The sequence below is a fragment of the Silene latifolia genome, chromosome 10 (genome assembly GCF_048544455.1).
Source record: "Silene latifolia isolate original U9 population chromosome 10, ASM4854445v1, whole genome shotgun sequence".
Classification (NCBI taxonomy): Eukaryota; Viridiplantae; Streptophyta; class Magnoliopsida; order Caryophyllales; family Caryophyllaceae; genus Silene; species Silene latifolia.
In genome coordinates, this window is record NC_133535.1 from 153,422,121 (window position 1) to 153,436,464 (window position 14,344).

The 14,344-nt window shown below is 34.9% G+C and overlaps 1 protein-coding gene and 1 long non-coding RNA gene across 3 annotated transcripts; both read left to right on the top strand.

The window, feature by feature from the left end:
* Positions 1-7,319: 7,319 nt before the first annotated feature.
* On the top strand, positions 7,320-8,251 carry LOC141609377 (uncharacterized). 2 transcript variants are annotated; one of them, XR_012527389.1, is made up of 2 exons: positions 7,320-7,900; positions 8,044-8,251. It is a non-coding gene; the product is annotated as an uncharacterized LOC141609377 (long non-coding RNA). The 2 variants fall into 2 exon arrangements; XR_012527390.1 differs by having other exon boundaries at positions 7,320-7,553.
* A 1,048-nt stretch (positions 8,252-9,299) lies between these two features.
* Positions 9,300-10,484, top strand: LOC141608591 (putative F-box protein At1g32420). Its single transcript, XM_074427932.1, has one exon. The coding sequence runs from the start codon at positions 9,300-9,302 to the stop codon at positions 10,482-10,484; it is 1,185 nt and encodes a 394-aa protein (XP_074284033.1).
* Positions 10,485-14,344: the final 3,860 nt, after the last annotated feature.

The following is a 14,344-nucleotide window of genomic DNA, read 5'->3' on the forward strand; positions in this document are numbered from 1 at the left end:
GACAATTTTCCTAAATATTTATAAAATACTAGAAGATGATCAATTTCCTTAAAATTAAATAATTAATTAGTATAAACATGCACACTTATGGTATTAATTATCATCATCATAAAATTATATATTAAATTTAAAATCTATGCAATTTTATTAAACTTTATAGTTTATTAGATGTATAGAGATGTCAATTATTTAACATACAAAAATATAATAAGTAGGTTATAAATAATTCAAGTTAGATTTGATTTAATGCATGTATGTAATATATGTATAAAAATATATAATTCTCTTAAAATTGCATGCCTAAGTAGTAAAAGTAATTTCACAAGAAAGAAAAAAAGAATTGTAGTAACATTGGATATAGTTATATGATAGTAAGCACTCATTTGAATAGTAAAAGTAACAATATTATCAACGAGATTAATGAGAGTGGTGGAAACAACAACGGGAGTAGTAAAATAATCAATATTAATGCGGCAATAGTGAAAGTAACAATAATTACGGCAGGAGTAGTTAAATTATCAATATTAATGCGGCGTGATGACAAGAATAATAATTACGACGGGAGTAGTGAAAGTAACAACGATTACGGGCAAGTAGTGAAATGTTATTACTATTGTTTCGTTAATAAGAGTAAAATATTAATAGCGGGAGTAGTGAATTTGTCTCAAAATTAATTTCATCGTAATTTTAGAATATGTTATAAAAAATATATTAATGATAAATTTATGAGTTATGCAATTTTAAGTAACTTTATTTAATGAAAAAAAAAATAATGGTAAGTAGAGGTAGCACGGGCGGCCGGCACCAATACTAGTTAGAATTAAAGCTGAATCATATAATTATAATTCATAATTCCATAATGTTAAAGAAAAATGCAGAATTTAGCAAAAAGCTTTTTCTTTTTCAAATCTTAAAAATATAAATCCTCATAATAAAATAAGTATATTCCAATAATTTATGCAAAAATAATCATAATTTTTTTTTCCATATACAAAAACTAAAAGAAATGTACATTAAATCAGAATTGCAAAACACTCCAAAAAAGCACAACTTTAATAAAAAAATAAACTAAAAGTTTATTATGAGAAAAATTGAAGTTTATTAAGTAAATAATTTAAAAGTTTGTTATAAAATAAATAAAAAATGCAAAAATATATATGCCGGACAATCTACCACACTCACAATACTTGAAGGACAAAAATTGATCTTTGAGAAAAACAATTAACTTTTTTTCATTTAGTCGCTTTCTTCTTGAAACTTTAACCATTATTTAGCCATCAAAAGAGGCATGCAAGCTTCTATTTAAAGAATATTGATGAGTCGGAAAAATATGAAGGTGTGGTGTTTTATTGAGTGTGATGAGAAAGGTGGTGGTGTATTTTTGTATGGAAGGAGGTTGTGGTGGGAGGCCACATAAGTGTTTGTGTTGTTAGTAAAGGGAGGTGGTGGTGAAATATGAAGTTGAAGCGGCAAGGTGATCCAAAAATAGGTTTTAGGTAATGTAATGCAAATATAAGTAGTTAATTAGGTTATTAGCTTGGCTTAAATACAATGTTTCATTTGGGCTTTCTTGCACAAATAAGACATATAGACATCGTAAAATAGTGAATTAGCCCATTTAAATTTGGGTTGAGAATACTACTATTATTAGTTTATTATTATTATTAATTTATTTTAATGCTTCGTATCATTTTAGTGACTTTAAAATTATTTATTTTTGTAGCTGAAAATTAGAAACTGATAAGATAGATGATTATATAAAAAAATGTTTGGCAAATTAATCAAACGATAATCGATTTTGATAAATGACGTAAAAGGATATGATAATTATTTAATTGTATCTATTTAAAGGGTAAAAACGGAAAATCAAACCACATCGCTTACACAAAATCTCAAATGTTACTCTAGGTAGCATTTCATTTCAAGTAGCTTATTTGGTTAAATGAGCTACTTGCCAAACGCTTACAAAAAAAATAAGGTACAAATTTTGGTCAAATAAAATACTTTGACCAAATCAGTAGTTTGAAATGTCTTGCCAAACGAAGCCTAAGTTAAATACGAGTATGTTTTATGTTTTAACACTTTTATTTAATGAGATTCCAATACATAAAATAACCTTTACCGTAAATTTTTACATCGGTGAGGAATTCTAAAACTATCGTAGAAGATATCTGAGATGTTTATTATCTCTATTACCTTAAAAACTTTAAAATACTAAACTCTTTGTTAAAATTTGTTGTTGAAGATGTACACATCGTATCAAATAATTATTAATTGAGAACAATACATTTTATTATATCCGTACTTCCTCCATTTTGGTAAATACGACGTTTTTGTTTTTCTAAGTGTCCCTTTAACTTAAATTTTTACAAAGATTTAGTAGTCCAAAAATTATAAAACCACATCATTAAATTCCTTATAAAATGGTTTTTATATGAGTATACATTTTTTTTTTGGTGACGAGTGAAACCGACCGCTATCTTTGGTGCGCAGATGGGTAAACCCCGGTGTACGTGATAACCTCGCAAACCACGTATACTAGGTATCGAGGGTGACATACTTTGAAAGTCCATTAGACATAGACTCAGGCCAAGAATGCTTCACAAGATTTTGCTCTTGGAGATAGTATACATTTCATGACATTTTTTTCTCATATTTTTAATAGAATAATAGACATTTAAGAGAAAATGAAATGTATCTAAAAGTGAGAATAACACATTTATAAACAAACAAAATGAGTATTAATTAATTTTTTTTTTTTTTTGGGTTTTTATCATGTCACATGTTAAGGAGTCATTTAAAGAAGGAATTACACCATTAATCCTCTAAATGTGGTAATTATCACATCATAATTCAAAATTTCATGAGATATTGTTTTAATTCTTTCCTTAAATGGCTCCTTAACATGTGCTCATGATAGAAAAACCCCTTTTTGTATTAGAATTTTAGTAACAACCCGTGCATTTTTTGCACGGGATACTTGTGTTTATATAACAACCCTTATCATACCATATCACTAGTGGGTCATGGGAGGCTTTTGTGGAAGCCTTGCGAGGTGTAAATTCAAATCGCACACGCGCGTGCTCGAGCCCGACCCGATCGGGATTTGGGATTTGGCAATAAGCCGCGGGCGGTGTGCCTATCTTTTTGGGCCAGAGACGCGTCAATGCAATTAAGAGCTGAATCTTTTGTGTTAATGCCCCTTAATTGTGTTTGATCACGTAAATGTGGAGACATTTTTGGCTCCTCTCCTGCTCCATTTCTCCTATAAATATGACCTTCCTTTCACTTCAGAAATATACAACAACACTCTTCTCTTCTTCTCGTCTTATTCTTCCTCTATATAATTTACTCTAAAGAAAATTATGTCGTTCCAATGCTCTCGGTCTCGAGTGGGCGTGCCTAAGTGCGAGAGTGTAAATCCTTGGGGAACTACCGGTCATCTGCTGATCGCCACCACGGTCGTGCCGGAAATATAGTTTTCAAGGCAGTGGCTCTCATACCACGTCACTACAAATCGGTTATCTCTAACCTTTTGGTGAATACTTTTGTTTATGGAACCCTGGCTACCCGTAAGTCGCACAAATATGAGTCAGGTGGGTGTTTAATGGGTATTGATAATGTTGGTATCCCTTTTGTAGCTCCTGGATTTGGGTATGTATCATCTCTTGATGACTATAAATATGTTCGAATTTCGACAATAGGATGGGGAAGTGCACAAGTTAGTAATATTGCTCATATCTTCTCTTTTCGGGAAAATAAGTGGAGAAAAATTGAATTTAATCATGATGTTGTTTTTCCTTACGGAAAGCCAATGCTTCTTAATGAAAAAATATATTGGGTTGGTTATAGTGTACAAATTACCCCTGTAATTGTTTGCTTTGATTTCGTGCTAGAGAAGTTTGATGTAATTAAGTTGAACTTGGTCCGCTTCTCCTACTTAGGAGTCATGGGAGCGCCTTTGAGCGAGTCCAAATATGATAGTACAAATCCAGGTGACGATTTAATAATTCAATACTGGGATCTACTATAATAGATAGATCTATTGATCTACCAAAGGAGATAATATTAGACATGGATTCTCAAGTGATTGGGTACACGAGGACCGGCGGTTTTTTTGCAACGGGGAAATCCAACGATGGGGTCGAGGTTAGGCGGGTCGAGAGTAGAATGGTGTGGTTAGTTGAGTCGATTATGAAACCTATGCAATGCAAAACGCTTTTGAAGTTCAATAATGCGCCGCTTAATATTATCACTATGTCCCAAGCCCGTTATCGTCTTTTCCCATTGAGGAGCCATTTTGGAAGCATAAAGACTATAGGCCGTGTCACCGTGGTATGATTAACCCATTGTTATCTTGCTCCTTGGCCGATAAAGACATTGGTATGATGTCTTGAAAAGTTAAGTTTTTTAAGGCAATTTGACATAATTTATATTAAGTCTTTTGTAAAACCGTTGATTAAAATATATCGTTATACCCGTTAAAATCGCTTATTATTAGATTGTACTTGATCGAAGTATTGTAGAACTTCTTGACTTGTTTGATAGGATCTGAAATTCTAAAGAATCAATTAAATTTCACAATAGGTTATGTAACATAAGCGAAGTATTTAGCCGAAAATAAAGAAAATAAAGGGAATAACGGAGTTTAGAAAGCATTATTTCAACCTCGACATAATATATTCTTAAAAGTGATACTGCCTTATTATAGAAATTCATTGTCTTAGTGGCGCCACATGGACCTGACCAAATTGGCGCGGCATAAATCCAGTATCGAGCAGTATGACCCGAAAATTACAACTCTTAAATAATGTGAACCAATTGACACAACCTGGGAAAGGTCGGACTTCAATTTGTACATATTTTATATTGAGTACTATTTTTCGCCGTAAAGGTTGAGGTACACATGACCGTGCCACCCGTTACTCGTAATTATTTATGGCATACATGACCTAATGTATTTATTTTCCAAATGTTATAAAACTAGCATATTCTCCACAAACTAAATACTATGAAAACTTCAAAGTAATGCTTGATCGCTTGGCAATCAACATGTAACCAACAAAAAAGAAAAGAAGAGAGAGAAGGTCAAAACAAGGATGAGAAAGATCCAATACAACAAATAGAATTAAGAGAAATGATATTAACAAGATTGCATATGAAATCCATTTTTCGATTCAAGTCCGTTTCCAAACTCTGGTATTCTACTCTCTCTTCTTCTCATTTCGCTTCTGCACATTTGAAATTTCCCAACCCTTTACCCATAGAATCCTTTCTCATTCGAAATGGCAACAAATTCCAAATTATGTCTTACAAAAATGTCGAAATTGACTTGGTCAACATGGAGGTTGACTTTGATGTAGGTGATGAGAAAATGGATTTGGTGGGCACTTGTAATGGGTTGGTTTGTTTAGGATCACATTCTGGTCGTTTGTCCATTGTATGGAATCCAATAACCCGTGAATTTAAAAATACTTGGAAACTGAAATCTCCAACTCTTTCGGACCAAAATGTTTGGTCTATTGGGGATTTGGGTATGTTTCTACTGGTGATGACTACAAGATTGTTCGGTTATGTATGAATACGTCTAGTCATTCTTTGACAGTTCACGTCTACTCGATTAGGTTAGATACATGGAGAGTAATCAACAACGATGCTTATGATATCTCTAATATGAGCTATCCAATGTTGATACGTACATCGTGGACTCTTCGTCAATGGGACATTATATTGGAGGTTGCCCGAGGCAATTTGTTCCTTCAATTTAGAGTCTGAGAAGCTCGATATATTCCCACCACACCTCGAGGTCATGATCAACACACCATTGTCATATGTTACGTTTAGTAACATGTTATTTGTCGTAAATGGGTGCTTATCTACGTATGGTCCATGCCGTAGAGGTAATGATCATATTTTTACTATTTTGAAAAGCCCGGAGGTTGTTGAACAAATCATTGTTCCTAAGGATGTAGCTGGGTTGATGCCTTATGCCGGAATTTTAATTGGATTCACCCGAAGTGACAAGATCTTTACACAATATTCAAGACGTCGTTTAGGGGTTATTGATCTAAGTTTACATCCTTTGAATCTCACACCATTGATGAAACTTGGAGGAAGGGGGGTAACTGAGGCTGTTAGTTATTGTACAAGTCTTATTTCACCTAAATCTCTGTCTTATAAGAATGTTTAAGTATATTGTTGGTCGCACACGTTGGTTGCTAAGTAGTGTTTTTCTTGTAGTGCCAACAATGAGGAATACGCACAAAACTTGTAATTGTCTATGTATGGTACATGTCTTAAGTAAGACCGTAAGAGGGTGAAACTATAGTCTCGAATCTGGATAGTCGGTACCATATTACCATCTAGAGTTGGCAATGGGTCATGTCGTATCGCTCGGGTCTCGGCCCGTCGTGTCCAGATTAAAATTTTGGCTCGGTCCAGGCACGGTGAATCGTGCTAATGGGCCGTGTCGTGCCCCCCACTGTGGCCCGCCCTTGGCCCCCGTCATAGTTGTGTTCGGGACGTCCATGGCCTATGGGCCGGCCCAATGACTTAATTTGTTTTTTTTTTTTTAAATGATTAAAGTAATGTGTTTATTGTGACGCTATGCAACATAAAGCTACAAAGTAAGTTACAAAGTACAACACTACTAAGAGCATGTACATTGAAGAGGATAGTTTGATCCTCTTATTTCCTCTCTTTCATTCTATATTTTTGACACATCATACCCTCTTTCATCTACCTCACTTTCCACTATCTTCTTCCTCTTCCTCTAATTTTGTCCACATCAAAGAGGATGCAAACTTCCTCTCCTCTTTTACCTTTAAAGTAAACCCACTACAATTTTTATCTCTTATTTGGCACAAGGGCCAAGGTAAGAACATCCTCTATAAATAGAGGAAGTCTTCCTCTTCCTCTTCAAAGAGGATGTTAAGAGGATATACCCACATTGAAGAGGACATCCTCTTAGATGAAAGAGAAAGTCTAAGAGGATGGTTCATCCTCTTCAATGTGGATGCTTTAATGTTTCTGAGTAATTCGTATAATTCCCCAACATTACACATATCTAAGGCCGACTTTAGAGTCAGGTGGCCGTGCTTGCCGTGTTGTGCCTAGATCCGACTTTTTACCAAATATCGTGCCGTGGGCCGCCCACTGTACAGTGCTCAGGCCGGCCCACTACAGTACCCAAGACTGTGCCGGTCGGGCCGTGCTCGTCCCCTTCCTGGGCTGTCCGTTGTCAAATCCGTATATTATTAATCCAAACCCATATATATATATATTAAAATTAAAATAACAAAGCCCTAGCCGTACTTCATATCACTACGTCCCTTTCTCTCTCGATTCGTGTGCCGCCCTTCCCTATTCTTCTACCAGACAATGAGAGACAAAGTGCCAAATGATGTTAGTCGAAAAGGTAGACGAGGCCAAGTCAGATTTAGGTGAAGAGGGGAGAACCAAAGGTACCTCTCTGATGATTTAATAACTGAAGAAATACTTACAAGATTACCCATTAAATCCGTTCTTAGATTTAAGTCGGTTTCGAGACAATGGTACACTACTCTTTCTTCTCGTGAATTTATTATGAATGCCTACCTTATCAAATTCATCTATTCTCACCCTTATGCTCCTGGGATTTACACCTTGTTTATCAAATCTGGCAAGAATTACTACATTTTCTCTTATGAATATGATCAAATAATTACTCGTAATTCTGAAGATAATTTGGTACAAATTGAAGTCGACTTTGGCATTCACAACAATTATTATTGTTACCTTCAACTACTAGGATTCTTTAATGGGTTTATTGATATAGCTGTGTCGCCTTGGTCTAAATATTCCCTTGTATGGAACGTAGCTACCCGCAAAGTGCACAAATATGAAGACGACTACGAGGATGGTAATTTAAACACTGTTCAACCAAATTTCAATTTTGAAGCAATAAATAATGATGACAAATTATATTACGCTTCTCATAGTAGGAAACATAAACATGGTAGTATTTTTGTTACTTTAATTTGAATGTTATGACTACTTGTTCAGGTACGAGGTGGACCGCTTGGATTTCGGCCTATTTCGCATCAGATTTGCTATGACTTAATTTCGGTTTGGTTTATGGGTATAAGTTTATGAAAATTCTGGTAGGTAATCTTTCAATTTTGTCTTCCGTCAAAACCGGTGAGAACAAGAGTGATTTCAGAGACGAGGAACATATCGTCTTTGCGAAATATACTTGAGAATTATTTTTCAATCGCCTCGTCTGTGATTTGAAGAGTGTGGTTAATATTGTAAGATATGTTCCTCGCTTAGTTTCGCCTTTTCTTCAAATTTTGCTCCTTAACGAGTTAACGGTGGTTTATTCCCAATGAAGTTTAGAGGCTTTGGAACCCAAATATTCAGGTGTCATTTTTACCGTCTTTCATTAGTTCCTCTCTAAGCTTTACCTGAATTTATGGGCTTTCACGCGTGTATTCATTAATCATATCGGCTTGTAATTTTGTCTAGACTACTATTCAAACGTGCAATTACTTGGCTAGGACGATAATGAGACGAGACAGCTCACGAACAATTCGAGATCGGCTCGGTCAAAGCTCGGCTCGGGCTCGGGATCGGCTCTAGAGCTTAACGAGTCAAGCCGAGCATACGCTGACTCGACTCGAAAAGCTCTCGATCGGCTCGAACTTGTGTGATTAGATAATATATTGCTCATATGTTAAAAATATTCTATCATGATTATATATTTGTATCACACATACGAGATATCTCACTGATTTGCCAAATATTTTTATGTATAATCTTCGAGCCTTCTTATTGAAAATATCGGACTCGAGCTCTCATTAAAGCTAACAAGCTTGATAATCTAACCCATTTTTTCAAGCTCGGATAAGCTTGATATTGGCTCAAGCTCGAGTTTGCAAGGCCAATCTCGGGCTCGCTCAAACGTTAACACCCCTAGGTTTGGCGAAGAAAATATTTGATCCTTCGAAATGCGGGATCAAAACCCTTGAGGGATCGCGTTCAAACCTCCTACGTGACGTGAATACGAGTTTACCTAATTATAGTAAGACTCTTAATAATAATCTTATTATATGTGGTGACCAAATTACTCCCAATCCTTAGTTTAGATAATACTCGTATATAGAAAATAGGAGATTAAAAAGGTTGGAGTATTTTTGTTAAATTTTTCATATATTAACAGAATGAATATATTAATTAACTTCACAATTCACATGAACAAACCCTAATTCTACAATTCACTTCACGGTCATTCTTTACAATTTACAATTAAATCTGAGAAAATGGAAAACATACACCCGCATACTTCTAAGAAGGAACAAGTGATTGGGCAACGAAGTTACCTCTCTGACGATTTGATATTTCAAGAAATTCTTACTAGATTACCCGTCAAATCGATTCTTCGATTTAAGTCAATTTCGAAACAATGGTATTCTACTCTTTCTTCTTCCAATTTCGTCAATGCTCACCTTATTAAATCCCCCTTTTCTCACCCTTCAGCTCCTGTTAACACCTTGTTTATTATGGATCTTATGAATTTTTACGTTTTTTCTTACGATGATGATCAACTTTCTGGCAATCTTGAAGATAATTTGGTTAAACTCGACCCGAGGTTTTCGGTTGAAAACGATGATGGTCTTCAACTTACAGGATCCTGCAATGGGTTGGTTTGCTTAACCTCACTTACTCGTAATTACTTTATTTTATGGAATCCGGCTACCCGTGAGTTTCACAAGTATGCTTCAGATGAGTATTTAAAGCGTTTTAATAAAGCCACTACCTATTTCACAACTTCTGGATTTGGGTATGTATCATCTGTTGACGACTACAAATTTATTGGAATTTTGACAATACGTCAAGGGAACGTACAAACTACTATTGGTTGTATCTTCTCTTTGAGGGAAAATAGGTGGAGAAATATTGACTTAGGTCATAACCCTTATTTTCTTTTTGGACAAGGAGTGCTTGTTAGTGAAAAACTATATTGGCGTGCATATAGTAACCAAGCTGGTGGTTTACTAATTATTTTTGATTTAGCGGTTGAGAGGTTTGACATGATTAAGGTCGAACGGAATATGTCGGACTTCTTAGGAGTCATGGGAGGGTGTTTGGGCGAGTGCAAGTATAACAAAGGCGACAAGTTAATACATATATTGGAACCTCCTGCAGTGGTGAAATCTATAGGTATACCAAATGGGTTGACATTAGAAGTATTCTCTCAAATAATCGGATTTACGAAGACTGACAAGTATTTTGTGACTTTGCCATTCAATTACAAGGGAACGATAATATTCCCAAGTAGAATTTTGGGGACAGTTGACACGCGTGCTAGACCTATGCAATATAGAATAATTTTAGAGTTTAATGAGTACATTGAGATTGCAAGATATGTTCCAAGCCTTGTTATGCCATTTCGAATAGAGGAGCCGTCGGAGGATAGATGCAATAATTATTTCCCTGCTCCTTGACCGGGTTTACATTCGGTTTTATACTAAGGTTTTATCTTATCATCTACTTGCGCGAGGTCTCTTGTAAGATTGTTTAACCAAGATTTATCACCAGACTAAACATAGTATGCATCCTCTATGAATAACTGACTAAAATGTGTTCCAAGCTTAGTTTCGCCTTTGAGAATGGAGTATGTGCTATGATTAACTCATTGCCGGCTTGTTTAATTGCCTATATACGGAGTACTTTTTAAAAACAGATTTATAATTCAATGACGTATTGTCTAATCTAATATCATCGAGTCTTTGGAGTGACTTGTTATGTCAAATTATGTTTGATTTAGATTGAATCGGATTTCGTATACTATTTAAGGCACTCACATTGGATTTTCGATCAGATATCAATTCAGATATATATTTTCTATCATTTTTAGAGTTTAGTTCATTACTTGATCAGATATCAAGTGAAACTATAAAGGTGACAAGTTCATGCAAATATTAGAAAGCCCCTCAATACTTAAATCTATTTGTCTACCAAAGAAGCTCAGATTAGACATGTCCTCTCAATTCGTCGGGTTTACTAAGGCGGACAATTATTTTGTGACGGGGCCGTTATGTGATGACGAGGGTTGCTGGATTACAACACTAGGGCTAGTTGACATGGGTACCAAACATATGAAATACACAACACTTTTGAGGTTTAATATGGGGTTTAACATTTCAAGGTATTTTCCAAGCCTTGTTTCGCCTTTAACCTATGCGCACTAGACATAGAATAAGAACACAAAAAAAAAAAGGAAAGAATTAATTTATATTTTTTTTATGGAAAATTGGAATATCTTATTACTTTTACTTTTCTTTACCATAAATACATTTATTTCTTTACTTTTTTTGTTTTCTTATCCTATATGTCTACGCCTAGTAGGTATAGGTTAGAGAAAAATTCTTGGGTCCTCCGGGAGGACAATAAATGCGTCCTCCTTAGCCAATAAGAGGCTTTATTTTCATTAAAAATTATATAAATGTAAAGGTAAATATAGGAAATACTAGAAATGCAAGCTTCTTATTGGCTAAGGAGGACGCATTTATTGTCCTCCCGGAGGACCCAAGTTAGAAAAACCCAATTAAAATCCCCTATTTACTAAAAGAATAGGCGAAACTCCAAATTTTTCCACCTAAGCATATTTCCTAAAATAAAATTTAGTTATTTTAGCATATTCTATAAGTATGGTGGGATATAATATACATAATCTTTCAGATTTATATATTTATGTCGTTTAGTATTTTACATTTTACACAAAATTATCTCCAATCTTTTTATGATATAAAAAGTAATTTTGTTTGTTTAAAGAATCATACGAAAAAAAATTCATTGATTTTCTATGATAAAAAGTTGAAGCTAAAAATATATTATCAGAAAATTTTATAAAATAACACCATTAATCTCTCTTAATAGGAAAAACTTTCATTATAATGCTCATTTAATGATTAATACGATTTTGACTTTGATTTTTCAAATCAAAATATAACGATGAGAAACGTAAAAAAGAAGTTAGTTAATTTAAATTTCATAAATATAATACACTAAAAAAAAAGTAAAACTCTATATATATACCGTGCATATATACACGGGAGCTAAACTAGTTTATATTATATAAATAAACCCTAGCACAACCTCAAGCAATACCTCCCTTCTGTTTTCACTTCATTGCTTCCCTTTACAGTTATTGACCAACAAACCTACCTTTCTGATGATTTGATTATTGAAGAAATTCTTACAAGATAACCCGTCAAATCGGTTCTTAGATTTAAGTCGGTTTCCAAATAATGGTATTCTACTCTTTCCTCTTCCGCTTTTGCTAATGCCCACCTTAAGAAATCCCCCTTTCCTCACCCTTCCGCTCCTGTTAACACCTTGTTTATCAAGAATTGTAACAATTATTACCTTTTTTCTTATGATGATGATCAAAGTTCGAGTAATTTTGAAGATAATTTGGTTAAACTAAACGTGGACTTTGGGGTCCTCGAGAATTATCATGCTAAACTTACGGGCTCCTGCAATGGATTAATTTGTTTAACTGTATATTCTAACCCGTACTCTTATGTTACTGATGATAAACACTTCATTATATGGAATCCGGCTACTCGAAAAGTGCAAAACTATGAGTCAGACATTTATTTAAATTGTCAACATGATACTATATCCCCTTTGGTAGCTCATGGATTCGGGTATGTATCCTCTGTTAATGACTATAAATATGTTCGAATTACGACACGATGGGTGAGTGCAAATGGTACTAGTATTGTTCATATCTTCTCTCTTAGGGAAAAACGGTGGAGAAAATTCGGATTTGATTTTAATAAGTTTAATCCTAATGGAAGAGCAGTACTCGTTGATGAAAAATTGCACTGGGTTGCTTTTAGCATGTCAGAATTGCAAGATCCTTTTGTAATTGTTAGCTTTGATTTGAAGGACGAGCGATTTGACCTAATTCAGTTCAAGACGAACTGCCCGCAATTCCTTATTAGGAGTCATAGGAGGGTGTTTGAGCAGGTTGTACCTTATTTGGACAAAGAAAGAAGTGGTAATGGAGATATTAGAATTAAATAAACAAGAGAAGTGTATTATTTTGCCAAAGGGGTTGTTTATAGACGCGTTCTCTCAAATGATCGGGTTTACGAGGACTGGCAACATCTTTGTGACAGTACCATTCCGGGTTTTCAACAACTGCCCATCATGGGATTCCCGGAGAACATTGTGTGTAGTTGACAGAAGTAGAAAACCCATGCAACACTCAATACTCATGACGTTCAATGGGAGTGTTGATATGGCAAAATATGTTCCAAGCCTTGCTTCGCCTTTTCCAGTTGAGGAGTTATCCGAGGCATAGAGATGGTACTTTGTGTCCAACCATAGAGATTGGAAAACAGATTGATTTTCAATGTCGTTAGTTCTGCCTATTCTAATACGAAGTACGGAGTACTCCTTCCGTCCCAATTATTTGTTTGACTTTGATTAAAATGCCCCAAAGAATAAAAAAGCTAAAGTAAATGTGACCCTGTCACCACTTGTGTAAATCAAATACGTCCTAATGTTCTATGCCGGAAATTTGTACTCGAATGTCCGTATTTTCTGGTGAGAGCTGAGCTTTTAATCGTCTTAATGGTCTGTTTGGCAACCTAGATTTCATTTAGAAATCTGGATTTCGGGGGACCCCTTTATCGGAGCCCCCCCCCCCCCCCCCCCCCCCCCCCCCATTTCCAAATCCATATCCCTCTACACTATCTCCTCTACCTACCTACTAGTTGCTAACCCAAATTCACCATCTTCAAAGTTTGAAACAAATGAATTATGATGCCATTAATTTGAGATTAGAGTTCTTACGATTTTGCTCGCACTTCAAAAATCTCAAATTACGATTTTGCTCCAAAGCTCATACTCCAAAAGATTTTGATCATTGTAACTCGTTACTTACGATTTTGCTCGCACCAAATTACTGCTAGAACAACAAATTGTTGGATGGTACTCAATGATTAAATGATCTGATGGTGTGTTTGGGAACCAAGATTGTATTCTCAAATTTAGATCTGGACCAATTTGCATGTTTGGCAAACCTATTGGATTTGGATTTCCAAATCCCTCCCAAATCCGAGTAAGGCTAAAATAAACCCATTTGAAATCCACTCCCTAACCCCCTCATTTCAAAATCTTTATTTCACTTTGCTAAATTGAAAATGAAGCATTTCAAATTAAATTCTTGTTGCCAAACACTCTCTGATGGTGTTTGTTGTTAACAATTGTAAGTTCTAGCTTTGAAGATTTAATTTTAGATGATGATGATAAAACTTATTAGTTATTCTTTCATGATATTTTTTTTTTC

Excerpts from the sequence above, each read along its gene's own strand:
- LOC141608591 (XM_074427932.1), top strand. The coding sequence starts at position 9,300 with ATGGAAAACATACACCCGCATACTTCTAAGAAGGAACAAGTGATTGGG.